The following is a 15,152-nucleotide window of genomic DNA, read 5'->3' on the forward strand; positions in this document are numbered from 1 at the left end:
TATCAGTGTAGATTGCAACAACACAGTCCAACTCGGTGGAGGCATGGCCGTGCTCCGAAAGTCCGTGCTCTGCAGCGTCTGCCACAGTCTTTGATAAGACCTTCCGTTGGCTATCAGACGGCCGCTGAGCCTTGCGGGAATATAATTGATACTCCATGTGTCAATAGTACGAAGATAAGTTAAGGAGTACGGTCCAACTTCGGGGTGCACGACGGCAGTTGCCAGTTGCCTTGGCCCCTTGAGGGCGCCTCGCCGGCCAGCCCGGCCTTACTTACTTACTTACTTACTTACTTACTTACTTACTGAGGATGGTCGCTCATGACTCATACTTCTGGCTGCTACTTTTTCTCTCCTATAATGCAATGATAAACGGCGACATTGCAACTTTGGTCCTAACGGGTGAAAACTTCCTTCATTCCTTGATTCCTTCATTCGACTATCAGGAATTAATATTAACTTGAAAAAACATTTAAATGTAAATGTCAATTAAGTACGTGGTTGCTTCAAGTCCGCTCAAGGTGTGGATCTTGCCCGCGATCCGTAAATTCAAAACACCCGCGCAATATGCGCCGCCATCTTAGTTGTTTACATGAAAACGTTGAGGTGCTCGATCCCCGAACATGCACCGCCGCGGTGGAGATTCGGGGTAAACCGCCGAATTCCAACGGTTGACAGTCCAAGTCGCCAGTCGGAAAGATTCGATATACTTCAGTCTACACTATGCTTTTTGGTATTGAGTGTATATCACCAGCATTGAGACGCTTGAGGGCTATCCCCATAACAGGACGACCTGAATCCATATTGCGTGCTTCCCACGATATAATTCACTGCTCATACTTGAAAGTTGCATTGAGGGAGGTGATAAATTGATTTATGATTATTTATTGATGGTGAAACTACAAAAACATAGAGCTCCACTGCAATTTCTTAAAGTCACTATTTTCCTATATTAATTAAAAGAATATCATCAGATATTTTTTCATACAATTTTTAGAGGCCATTATTAAAAATGCAAAGACGACTCATATAAATTTTTGTTCAACGACAATGATCAGTCGTCCTTCAATAAAGTCTTGTTCTTCAATTTATTGCCGTCCAAACAGCACCATTGGTAGGGTTTTTTTATGGGATTCTCGAAATACACTCAAGAAAAGTTTCACATGGGTAAAATATGAATGTTTTGACACTGCCTTTCTTGGGGTTGAATCGATTTTTAGTCCGGCAGTTGTGTCCTCTTACCCCTCTCTTTTCGACACAGATGCAGATAATAACCAATTCTTTGAAGCAAATTTCAACTTAAACCGCTGACTTCATATAGACTCCTTGCCGGCAAGCCAACAAAGTCTTCTGAGCAGAAAGAGGGAAAATCACGATGTCACCGACACAGATGTGGCTTCTGAGCCGGATTGCATAGAAATGAAACTGTAGATAACGCCTAAGAGTATGAATTCGAAACAAATCTGCATTACCTACCGAGCCCAGCGATTTGAGGAGAGAAAAAGAGAGATAGATACGTACTTTGAATTGGTGAGATAGTCATAAACTGGAACTTTACATTGTTGACCAGCGAGTACATCTTTCAAGGTTTGGTACATTAACTGCTCGTTAAAGGCATCTAAAAAAAAAGGAAATACATAAAAGGAAACCAAAATTGAATTAAAAGCAGGAGTACTTGCGTTACTGCCTTGAAAACATAAAATAATGATAGAAAAAATGTCAGAAAATGATGTGTTTTATATGCTTTAAAATCTTATTTTATAATTGAAACTATCTACTTTGTACGTGTAAAATCGCACGAAAATCACGTTGGGCATGTCGAAAATGTCTGGAATTTATTCCTTAGTACGCATTTTGCGTAATTTGTAATACACTTTTTTCAGTTCCCTGTGTCTGCAAGTAGTTTTTCTCAGTAACCGCAGACCAAGTTTGCACAGGCAGAAAAGTAAGCAAAACTGACTTCGTTGAACAAATGATTTAACTAACTGCTTCTATTTTATACTTTCAATAGCTTCCAAGCATTTGTTTCCTTGTATTTCTTTATTTTGCAAAAATGAAAGCTTTGAATCGATTGAAATCTAATGCAAGGAGACTTTTAAACAGCTCATGAGATCGTTTGTTCATTCAGGTTCGGTCTCTCAACCTGACTGCCGGCCACCAAGATAAACTTGTATAAGTACACACACAGTTACTCACACGTTGGTTTTTTTTTTTTTTTTTTTTTTTTTTTTTTTTTTTTTTTTTTTTTTTTTGTTTACAGAAATAATTCTATATTGACATTCTCACCTTGTAGTCTCAATTTGAAGCTGAGTTACTCAACATCCCATTAGGTAATATTTAATCCTAATATAATCATTATCATGAACCATGAGGTTAAGGTCAATTTTCATAAGATCCAACCATCCAAATTATCACATATATTAGTACTTTTTCAGCAGGGAAAATAAGAGAATTTGTACCTGGATGGTCAAAATTATAAAGTCCTTTGACCGCTTTAACTTTCTCATCTTCCGTCAGCTCTCGGTAGAAACTATCTTGACTGATTGTCACCACTTGTCTTTCTTTCTGGTTAATTTCAACTTGACCAAGCTGTTCCATTATTCTTTTGCAAACTGTAGACTGAAATATTACAAGTTTTCTTTAAAACATTTTTAATCGAACTTTGAGAAAAATAAATAAATAAAAGGTCTTGTCACAGCAATGAACCACCCTAGAATGTTGCGTAGAACTTTGTGATTACAAGGATATGAAATCTAAACAAATCTTTTATTTCTCTGAGGAATATTAGATAAGCAATATACTCAGCATGAGAATTCTCTGTATAATAGACGCGAGAGATTTTTAATTAGGTTGAGAAAAATAGTCACAATTTTTGTGAGATAGACATGACTAATTTTTGGGAGAGGACCATAACTAATTTTTAAAACTATCGATATCATCAAAGAGCTTAATAAATTGGCAGACAATCTGTGCTTTATAAACTTTAGAGGTATAATACAGCAGACAGATATAGAAATTTACTTGGGAGGGAAAGGAAAAATTAGTCCAAGCAGTGGTGGATTGTTGCTGGAAAAACGTGACTAGACCACTGGCTGTCCGACCTATATTTTTGGGTGGTAGAATCTGAATTTAAAGTCTGCTGCATCAGGGCTATGAAGTGTTTTTTTGCAAAATAGAAAACTATAGCCAACATTCAATTTCCAGATTTTTCTTTATAACGTTCGATCTGATAAAAAAATAAATATATTACTGCCAATGTCAGAAGTACTGCTTTTATCGACAATAGCTTTCTATATTGGCCGTTGTAAACAGGCAATTTTTGCAATGTGAAGTACTTGGGCGACGATATTCTAAATAAGCGGATTGACCAGAAATGCCGTGGACTTGTTGCTTGGTACTGTTGTTGGGAATAATTGAGGGGCTTGGAGGATAAGTGCAGCTTCAAGAATTGTTTGTTTGAAGTTTCAAAATTACATGGAGCCTTACCGCAGAAAGGAAGTTTTACTCACTTTTTGATACTTTAAATTTGAATTTTAGTTATGACTTGTTCTCAGAATATACTTTCAAGCAAGATTTTGAGTTCATCAATACCTCAATCTGTTCAAAAACTGCACATATGCGCCTTGTCTTCCAAGCCCCTCAATTCCTAATTTAGAGCATGTGCAAAACGTGCGTCTGTTTCTTAGAGCACGTTAGTTTTCCTCAGAGGTGATTACGAAGCAAGGTACACTCTACTAAAGGTATGGACAAATGGAATTTTAGAAAGTATTAAAAACGCGTAGATTTGACAGCGTCCAATGGTACGACTGCAAGGCCATATTGAGAACTTGTTTACTTTTTGTTCTGAGAGTGGGTCTCGTCAATTTCGGGTTACATATTTTTTCGAGTTCTTCGTTAAGTTTTTCGTTATTTTGAGTTTCATCGATTTTTTTTAATTCATCTGATAGCTTATTGAAGCTACCAGACCTGCCAGAACCTCATGTTGAACTGCGCGGCAAAAATGGTACGACTTGCGACGTCACTCGATGGCCTATATTCTCAGCCCTGCCACTTCGGCACCCCTTTTGTCCATACCTGTAGTAGAGTGTACCGTGATTACGAAGCATGTAAAAAAAGGTTTGGTGCCCACTGCCCACTACTTAGAGTGGTTCTTATTTTTCGACTTTTCGAAAATCAAATGTCTGACCCCCCTAAGTGTTGTCATTTAGTGTTAAAAGAACCTACAAAAAATTTCAGCCCAATCGGATCATCATAAGAGGTGCCGCCGGGGCCGACGAGTCTCCAAGCGGGAACTTCAAATTTCGAACAATTGCGCTTTTTCGTCATTTTCATCAATTTTTTCTCCCCATTAAAATGTAGCATTGGCTTTTAAATTTTTGGAGGTGATATATTTTTTAAGGAACTTTACGAGAAAAATAACACAATTTACCCCACCTTTTTTAAAATGCCCCCTAGCCCCCCTCAAAGTGGCCACGTCGTGCGATTTCGCAGATTTTTCCTAACATTTTCCTCGCACGGTTTGCCTGAACGAATTAGAATTTTTTAACAAATCAAAAGCAATGACGCTTCAAAATCATAAAGTAGAGTGTCTGCCGAGTTATTTAAGCCAAGAAGAAAAACAATTTGTCGAGCTCCTGGAAAATAAAGTCGACTTAAAGGTATTAAATGGCTTAAAGGGGCAACTTACCAATGGTAAATCCCGTGATATCACTGAAAATAAATTTCCTCGATAGTCATAATGCCTAGGTTTCTTGAATATGGTTTTGTTAAGTATGTCTTTTAAAGAATCGATACATCGATTCGCTTTATCGATTTTTCCCGGTTTTACAAGGAACATTGGTGGTTTCCGGTATCAATTTGGCAGTATTGAGTAACAAAAGAATTATTGTTCCTTATAAGATCGGGAATATTCGATAAAGCGAATCGGTGTATCGATTCCTTAAAAGACGTACCGTCAATCGGGGCTATTTGGGAAATTTTTTGCAGTTTTTTAGAATTTTTAACTAGAAATCTCCCACTAATTTCAAAACAATAGGGCATTTTGGAAAGTTCTGACCCCAAAGCATAGGAAATTAGGGTTGACTTATTTTACCTATCCTTTTGGGGGGGGGGGGGTGTAAAAAATTTTGAAAGATTTTTCCCAAATTGCCCCTTGATGGGGGTAATTTGGGAAATAGCACTAAAGCCATATGTTATGAGCTGGTATCAAATAACCTCATACAGGAGGGGGCTATTTGGGAAGGTAGACTAAATTTTTAAAAAATGTATTTGGGTACAAAAACTGAACAAATTCATGAAAATATATAATTTTTTTATAAAGTAACACAGGGTATTGACGAAATTTAAAATCCCTCAAGAAAATGTATATCAAGTTGCCGAAAATATCTTCGAATACCTAAAATGAATAAACAAATGAATGATAAGATTCTACGCTCTTTGGAACGTTTCTAAATGGCTCCTTGGCTTCCATTTGATTTCTCACTTCGCACAGGGTCTATACTTCCCAAATTGCCCCAACACAGAAAAAATCTTATAACTCCTTAAGAATTCATGAAAAAAATCTGAAATTTTCAGGATATAGTCTTGATGATAGTAAATGACTGGAAAAATCAAAATTGCCAAATGAAGCAGTCGGTCCGGCTGGGATGCAAGAGTTGGACATAACCTCAAAAGATCACGAAAAGTAGTGATAAACAATATTGTTATACTAGCACTCATGAAAACATCGGATTCGTTATTTGGCGACGTAGAAGTACTCTCGAACAAAGACATTTAATCACGTAGACCGTGCTTCCTGTGTTACGGAAAGGCGAAGCAACTTTTAAAAATTCGCATGTGATGAATGGGTGGCGCCGACCCGCATCGATGATTTTGTGTGTCCCAGTTGCGCACATCTACGCATGCGCAGTAGCGGCTCCAGTGAATTTTTGTCGGATTGTGAGGTTTTCTTCCTCGGTGAATAATTAGTTCGGAAAAATGTAACAATGCTATTCGGGTGTAGAATTATGTGTTCTAAAATTTTTCTTCTTAAGAATTTTCTCTGCAAATGGACTCTAAACGAGATATTCGTGAAAAACCGATCGCGGGCATGAATTCTCCATTGCCTCTCTGCAGTCTCTTCGAGTGCTTGGGACACACGCTCTCTCCCCTTCCCCGCCCGCCCATCATGGGGCTCCGAGAGACTTGCTTCGCTCCACCAGTACTAAACCGAGCCGGACGCACGGTCTACGTGATTCAATGTCTTTGCTCTCGAATTAATGCAGATAGCGCCACCATACGCGAATAGTTTTATGAGACAGATGGAGTCCACAGCATTGCCAACAATTATTTTTATCCGCTAATTCCCAAATAGACCCGCATTTCCCAAATAGCCCCGACTGACGGTACTTAACAAAACCATATTCAAGAAACCTAGGCATTATGACTATCGAGGAAATTTATTTTCAGTGATATCACGGGATTTACCATCGGTAAGTTGCCCCTTTAAGCCATTTAATACCTTTAAGTCGACTTTATTTTCCAGGAGCTCGACAAATTGGATTTCTCCTTGGCTTTAATAACTCGGCAGACACTCTACTTTATGATTCTGAAGCGTCATTGCTTTTAATTCGTTAAAAAATTTTAATTCGTTCAGGCAAACCGTGCGAGGAAAATGTTAGGAAAAATCGGCGAAATCGCACGACGTGGCCACTTTGATGGGAGGAAGAGGGCAATTTAAAAGTAGTGGGGTAAATTGTGTTATTTTTTTCGTAAAGTACCCTAAAAAATGTGTTACTATAAAAAGTTTCAAAGCCGTAGCGACATTTTAAAGGTAGAAAAAAGGCACACCGTGTGGGGAGCATGGTAAGAAAAATCTGCGCAATCGCACGATTTTCACACCAAATGACAACTCTTAGAGGGGTCAGACATTTGATTTTCGAAAAGTCGAAAAATAAGAACCACCCGAACGTGCACATAAAGGCGAAAATCAGGTACATTTTTAGCCTTGCCGTTACCGCTATATTTTAACTATCCTGCATTTTTGTATCAAATTTTAGGGTTTGTCCTCAATTATTGATGTCATAAGGAGAGAGAAACACCCATTGCCATATTTGCCATCCTCATTTTTAATATTATTAACAGTGTATAAACATGGTACCCTTAAAACCCGGTTTTTCCCTTTTGATGTGTTATGATGAAGCGGAGTCATTCATGCCTTCCGCAAATTTTCATTCACCATGGCCCATAAGCAAACATTTAAGTAATTTGGCTCCCAAAAAGGAGGGTATGGATTCGATCGACATGAATCGATCGAAAAATGAAAACGTGAATCGATCGACATGAATCGATCGACACCGATTCGATCGACAAATTGTTAAAAAACCGGTGTCGATTCGATCGACATGAATGGATCGAAAAATGAAAACGTGAATCGATCGACGTGAATCGATCGACACCGATTCGATCGACAAATTATTAAAAAACCGGTGTCGATTCGATCGACATGAATCGATCGAAAAATGAAAACGTGAATCGATCGACATGAATCGATCGACACCGATTCGACAGACAGTTAATTCAAAAACACCCGAATCGATTCGATCGACATGAATGTATGGAATTATTTCCGTAAACCTCGCGCGCGTTCACGAAACCTCGCGCGCGTTCACGAAAAAAGTCGGCGCGTGAGCAGCAGAGTCGTCGCGTGAGCAGTTGAGTCGGCGCGCGCAAAGAATCTTCGCGCGCGTGAAAAAATCTCCCCGCGCGCGAAGAAATCTCCAAGGTCACGACAATACCTCGCGCGGGCGAAAATCTCTCTCGCGCGCTGCTACAGAGCCTTAACAAGGTCAAGACACGGCTGCCAAATGTAGATTTAATTTTAGCTTAATAGTAGGTTAGGTTAGGTTAGGTTAGGTAAGGTTAGGTTAGGTTAGGTAAGGTTAGGTTAGGTAAGGTTAGGTTAGGCTAGGTTAGGTTAGGTTGGGTTAGGTTAGGTTAGGTTTTAAACTTTAATTAAAAAGACGTTTGGCAACATACAACCTTGAGCCATGCGATCCTACATGGCGCGCGGCGGGTTTGCTCTCGCGCGCGTCGAGTTACACCTCGCGCGGAGGAACACTGACAGCGCGCAGCGATACCTATGTCGCGCGCTATGGAATTGCTTCGCGCCAGTGGCGCAACCACGCGCCGACTTTCTTTGTGAACGCGCGCGAGGTTAACGGAAATAATTCCATATGAAAGGATCGAAAAATCAAAACGTGAATCGATCGACGTAAATCGATCGACTCACGGATTTGTCGATCGATTCACAGGTTTGTCGATCGATTCACGGGTTTGTCGATCCATTCACGGGTTTGTCGATCCATTCACGGGGTTTGTCGATCGATTCACGGCTTTTGTCGATCAACTCACGGATTTGTCGATCGACTCACGGGATTGTCGATCGACTCACGGGTTTGTCAATCGATTCACGGGTTTGTCGATCCATTCACGGGCTTGTCGATCGATTCACGGGGTTTGTCGATCGATTCACGGCTTTTGTCGATCGACTCACGGATTTGTCGATCGACTCACGGGTTTGTCGATCCATTCACGGTTGTCGATCGAATCGGTGTCGATCGATTCACGTCGATCGATTCACGTTTTGATTTTTCGATCCATTCATGTCGATCGAATCGATCCGGGTGTTTTTGAATTAACTGTCGATCGAATCGGTGTCGATCGATTCACGTTTTCATTTTTCGATCGATTCATGTCGATCGAATCGACACCGGTTTTTTAATAATTTGTCGATCGAATCGGTGTCGATCGATTCACGTTGTCATTTTTCGATCGATTCATGTCGATCGAATCGACACCGGTTTTTTACCAATTTGTCGATCGAATCGGTGTCGATCGATTCATGTCGATCGATTCACGTTTTCATTTTTCGATCGATTTATGTCGATCGAATCCATACCCTCCCCTAAAAATTGGGCTTTCCGGCCAAGGTGGCTCTTAAAATTTTAGGGGGAAGGCAGAACACTATTTCTGGCTGCTACAAAGCTGAAAACGGCCTCAGCTTTTTCAATCACCCGCCGATTTTCTGGAAAATCGAGTAATCCCCCCCCCCCCCCCAAAAGGACTTTCTCAGTGACCGAAAATTTTAGTTTTATGGAAGCTCAATTTTGCGGAAATTGAGTGAGCTGTGAATAAAAACAAAGATTATTTTCGGCTTTATCAGCTAAAAATCCATGTGAAGTTTGTATTAAGTACTTAAATTAAAGCATTTGTCCATCCTTTCAAATGCAAAATAAACGAACCAACTTTACATTGAGATGTACGGACGGATTAGGTCATTTCACTGAAAACACCTCGTTACCAGATACAGAGGAGAACGTTTTCCAGGTATGCCACACATAATCTTGAATGTATTTTGGGCTTCTAAATCCGAAAACATTTGTTTTTCCCTGTCACACACCAATTGCCCAGAAAATAGAATTTTCATCGTAAAATCTGTTGATAGAGGAAAATCTTAATTTTCTGGAAAATGAGAGGGTATGGGGAAAAAATTGAGGTCGTTTATGGAACCAGCGCTAAATATTACATAGGAATCAACCATCACAGGCGCAGGGTTTTCTTTCAGGTGCAGACCAGTGATATTAATAGGTACATACCACAAGAACCTTTTTTTCATATTTTTCAGTGATGAAAAAAAAAAAAAAGATTTCTCATATAAACTGTCGACTTTGACGTTTTTTTAATACAAAATTCAGCTTCTACTTGAAAAAATACCCTGGAAAACATATATCCCTGCATCATATGATGGTCGACAGTCACATGGTAACCCTATGTCCCCTCTGCTCTATCCTTCGATACATAGTGCGTTTGGCCAACCAGCTCACATGAGAAGTATGCCACTCAAATCATATTAAAGGGTGCACACACAGTAGGCTCAACTTGGGCGTGTCGCTGACACGAAAGAACAGAAACTTCAAAAATTCCTGACTCAAAAACGGCTGGGCATTGGCACAAAAAAAAATACCCGTTCTTATATTTCCCTATTCTACCTCTCTGCCAAATTTGAAATCGATCAGAGGAAGACAATCAGTAGCCTCCTCTTGTGAGTTTCACCCACTAGTAGCCATCCATAAAATATGTACCGCATTTTCCCCCATTCTTAGAGCCCCCCTTCCCCTCTTACGGCACTGTAAGGCATCCCTTCCCCCCTCTGAAAATTACATAAAGCTCGACTGACCCCCCCCCTTCTTTCAATTATTGCAGATCTAAAAGCATTGCTATTTCAATTAGAAAAAGAATGAAACTTTAATGCCAACATTTTTACTAGTGAAACTAAATTTTTCAAGTAAGTTCATAGGAAATGGTAATGATCAAAACAATGTGGAGCAAAATTGAAGATTTTTTTGTCTTTGGAATAACGGAAAAATTAAATGTATAAAGTTGACATGAGGATGAAGTCATTACTGATCATCACACGGAGTGTAGAAGTGGGAATCGAGAGGAATGACAGGAGCATGGTCCGATCAGTTAGGTAGCAATCGATGATATGCTGATTTCCTCTATTTCATCTTGAATTTCGTTATCAACCTAATGATAAATGAATTTATGCATTTTCCTTAAATTTAGGCTGCAAAGCTTACGCTTAGAAGTGCTTTTACGCTTCACACTCAGCCCTCCCCCACGTAAGGCAATGTAAGGCTAATAGAGACCCCCCTCCCCCTCTAAGAGCCTTACGCAAGTCATGGACGACCCTTGAACATCACATCATAGAAACGTCGTTATGGCCTTTTCACTCTCAATGGTAACACTACCACATCTTGCTCAGTGATATCAACTGAATGTTATTATCTGCGACAGGTCCTAGTTGGAATTTGCAAATTTTGTCTTAAGGTGACACTGCTTACACACTAGAAGCAGACAAACTTCCATCCTCACAATTGCAAACCCACATAAACTATGCACCGAGACGTTGAAAATGAGAATATGACGATGTTTTGAGCTGAACAAGCTTCAATGTGGCACTACTGTTTAAAGACATGCGATTCTCACGGTCTGCATGTTTTCATTAAAATTGGTCTGCAGTTGCAAATTATTCCCACTTGACTCAGGGCATAGTAATGGAGTGGGGGTGCAGATAGGAGGAGAAAGTTGGATCGCATTAAGCAAAAAGGAACCAGCATGATTACCGTGTTGTAAAAATATTGCTTCTTCATGAGTATCAAAAAAACCCTCCAAGAATAGCAAATGGTTTTTTCTTCCCAACAAAAAATTGTTCATTTTAAAGAAAAGTAATTGTGTAGAGGACCCTGCACACTCCTTTTGGGATAGTGCACCACAATCGGTTTTGAATTTTTTCATTGCATTCAATTCATCTCGAGATGCTGATCAAAAGTCATCTTCGCGCAAACTCTCTACGATGCATCATTTCCGCACAATACGACCAGTGCGCTTCAATTATTTGGCAACAAAGAGTCAGAAAGATTCTACATTTCGGCACTCGAGTGAACAGTCCGCTGTATGTCAACAAAGAAATCAGGGGAACTCCAGCACCGAGCGGCAGTCTTATCTCAGATTCTGCACACCTTTTAGCTTGACTATCCGAATCAGATTCGTGAGGAGCATAAGAACAGGAAAGTTGGAGAAAAACAGTGAACGTCAAACGGACAAGAGTGGGAGGGAGATATACCCAGGAGTAAGCAGGAATAGATTAGAAGACAGACACTCGCTATGCTACATCTATCCTTATTCCCATCGAACTTTTTCTCGACTGCCTTGTTCTTTTTGACTCTTTATCGCCGAGTAATGGAAGGATTCCAGGCGTATCGTGCGAAAACGGTGCATCGTTAGAAGTTGGCGCAATGATCCCTTTGGATTGACATCTTGAGATGAATTGATTGCAGTAAAAAAATTAAAAATCGATCATGGTGCACTTTCCGTAAGGAGTGTGCAAGGTCCTTTGGAAACTGGACATAGCGACGGTGAAAGTCGGCAATCACATAACTCAGTTTGCGACCTCGCAGACTTCCTGTCATACTTTATCTTTTAAATGGAAAACTACTCAACGGCAATCTTCAAAACTGTCATGATTTTTCTTCTCAATGCGAAGAAAATTCTGCAAAAACTTCAAGAAATAATATCAATTTGTTCTCCTTTAAAAAAATGACGTAGAGGCGGAGATTTTCAGACACCGCAAACGAGTTATGTGATTGCCGACTTTCACCGTCGATATATAAAGTATTCTTACAAGAAAAGAAGAAGTTGCAGGATTTTGGAAACACTGTAATCGCACTAGTTCCTTTCTGCTAAATGCGATCCAGTTGGTAATAAGTATTGATGAATGATCTGTATTACATATGCTACCTTCCCGCTCGCTGTGCCTCCAGCAACACCAATAAGGAATGGAGTCTTTCCTTCAAATCCAATTTTTCCATTGATTTTTCCAGCGGCCATGACATACAAAGTTTAACACAGGTACGTTTGATGATGTTGCAGCCCAACATTAGAGCCCAACACCATGAAAGTTACTTTCTGTCAATAATACTGATACTCGCACTGCATAGAGAAAAAAAAGGAGGTGTTTGCATTTCGGGCATCTTGGAATTTTTTGATGACTTGATGACGTAGGTGGGTACAGTGTGAAGGGGACGTCCCTGTACCCAGCTGTACCCACCTACGTCATCAAATCATCAAAATACTCCAAGGTGCCCGAATGCCGAAATGCAAACACCTTTTTACGTCCGTGAAGCTGCCAATATCCCTGCCAAAAAACTACTACTTTTTGAACACCCAGTACATATCGATATATGTCGAAACAAAATGTAAACATATAGTGGCAATGAGTGGTTCCCAATCCCGATGTTTACTTTTTGCAGGCAAAGACTATAGCTACGTTTATGCGAGGCTCGAAACCGGGGTTTCATGAAACCCGAGTTTGTAATGCAAGTTTCCTCCGTCGGGTTTATGCGGGCGCTGTAACCCGACTTTCGCGGGAAATCAAACTTTCCGATTTTGGCGCTGTTTATGCGCATATTTTCGATTGAACTTGAATTTCATGTTGGCGCCATTTTCACAAGCTATACAGGCTATACTTCATTTTTCCACTATGAATTGATTCAATAAATTATTAGGTATTACTCTTTTAACCTGTGTATGTTCAATTTTTCCACAATATATAAGCGGAGGCTTCATCTTCACTAGAAAAGCCTGTACTGACTTTCTGAGCAACAGTTGGAAAAATGACAGTAGATGTTTAATCATTTCACGTTCATCTTTAAAATTGAATGAATACCTAATCTCAACAACCCTCCAAATCATGCTCGAGCTTACATTCTGAGTTCAGAAAAGTTGCCATAGGTAATTTTTAGTCATGTTAAAAATAATTATGGCAGGCGCAGTCATCATGTTGTTGATTGAGCTTCTAATGATCTTACAATAGGTGCTTAGATATAGGCATTGAAAGTGTAGGAGTGCTAATCCAGTAAAGCACCGCACTTTCACTCCATGCTGTCGTAAAGATTGTGTGTCTGCCATTATTGTAGTGAAACAAATAAAGAATCGGGATATACTTATGGGAATTCCTCCTTCAAGATATGGTCAAAATAAGCAGATATTGATAGGTCAACAATGTATCGCTGAAGCAGAAGCGTCTAAATCCTCTTGAGGCAACGGACGGTGACAATCTCAACAAACTGGTGACGCTTCACAAATTTTGAATTTCCACATTCCCAGAGACACGCGCTGAAATCCTGTTTCTCACCCCTCTTTCCGACTGCTCTCCGAGTCCATGAGCAAGACAGGAAGAAAATAGGCAAGCTACCACCACTGTTTGCCTACCTATGTGTGTTTTTCTTAAACTTGATTTTCAAAGGTGACTCATGTAAAGAGCAACTGACAAACAAGATTTCAGAACCTGCCATTGCATTTCACTAATCTAAGACACAAACCCAACCTTACCATTGATATTCTTTCGCTTAGACTGTATATTATTCTCCCACTGAGATTCGATATGAACTCAATTCAAAAATCCTTCTGAATTTAATTATTCAGGTAGATTGGAATCTGGAGCTCTCAGTCTATCTGTAAAGCGCATTTACTAACATTCACTGCTGTCACAAGATATTTTTGCATAGGCAGAGCCACTTTCCACAGTTGATGCATCTCTAACGCCAAAGCTCAATTATGACAAGTGGTTCAACGACCAAAAATTGTTACACGCCTCAATAAAAACCTTATTCTTATCTCAAATTGAAAATCTTGGATCACAGAGCACTCACCGAAGAATCTCCTTCCTTCTGCATCAGTATGAGAAGAGTGACGATACTTTGGAGCAATAACTTTGAACTAGTTTCAATAAATGATGGCTTCAGAATTTGAGTCATCATTTACTAGAGATTGGATCAAAGAAATAAGTCAGCAGGTCACGGTTGTGGCTGGAGTCACACTTCCAGTAGGACAACCAGGAAATAGATACACGGATAACACACAAATTCAAGAGCTATGCAGCTCTGACTGGATCAGATTTTAGATTTAATCGGTAGATTGAAATGAAAAAATTCGGTGCACTACTTAAAGGGAAGCAGGGTGCCTTATCTTGAAATCTTAGGCAAATCGTTTGGATACAGTAAAAAAGTTCTCCGCAGATGATGAACTGGTAGGTAAGGCTATTACTCAATTGTAGCCTGTAAAGCTCTTTGCTTGCTTTGCTTCTGTAGTCATAAAATGTTGATTAGAGTTGCAAGAATTATCTGAAAAAGCAGTAATAAGCCTGGATTCCATCTGACACTAAACACCTTCACTAGAAAATAACGTCCTACGTTTAGCTAAATAAGGATAAGTAAGCCACATATAACTGAAGGAATCACGTAAAAGTGCTTAAGCAACAATTGTAGTAAAATTATGATTGTAAAAAATGTTGAATAATGGCAAAATTAAAGCTAAATCGTGGGATAAGCACCAGTTGTTTACGAACGTTATGATAATAAATCCGCCATATTGCCGATCGCGCACCTGAAAATCGCATTTGAAGTCGAATTTCAACTAATTTCAACCTCCGGTTCGTTTATGTGGAGTGCGAAAACCTAGTCTTTAGTGTAAAATTATGGAACGCCGTTCGTGTCCAAACCTAGTAGACCAAGTATGGAACGCCGTTAGTGTCAAAACCCTTTTCTTGCGCGCGC

General features: G+C 39.7%; 1 protein-coding gene across 12 annotated transcripts in view; it reads right to left on the reverse strand.

The window, feature by feature from the left end:
- Positions 1-12,552, reverse strand: part of Uck (Uridine-cytidine kinase) — a 184,675-nt gene extending 172,123 nt beyond the window's left edge. For 8 of the 12 annotated variants that reach the window (XR_011899294.1, XR_011899293.1, XM_072297161.1 and 5 more), the window contains exons 1-3: positions 12,328-12,551; positions 2,457-2,616; positions 1,519-1,615 (exon numbers count right to left, since the gene is read on the reverse strand). Coding sequence is in view for 8 of the 12 variants with exons in the window: in XM_072297161.1 (XP_072153262.1) it covers positions 1,519-1,615; positions 2,457-2,616; positions 12,328-12,426 (356 nt within the window). In the remaining 4 variants the exon portion in view is untranslated. Of the gene's footprint in view, positions 1-1,518; positions 1,616-2,456; positions 2,617-12,327 lie in introns of all 12 variants that reach the window. The other 4 variants (XR_011899296.1, XM_072297159.1, XR_011899295.1 and 1 more) reach the window with 3 other exon arrangements.
- Positions 12,553-15,152: the final 2,600 nt, after the last annotated feature.

Source organism: Bemisia tabaci, chromosome 2, assembly GCF_918797505.1.
Source record: "Bemisia tabaci chromosome 2, PGI_BMITA_v3".
Classification (NCBI taxonomy): domain Eukaryota; kingdom Metazoa; phylum Arthropoda; class Insecta; order Hemiptera; family Aleyrodidae; genus Bemisia; species Bemisia tabaci.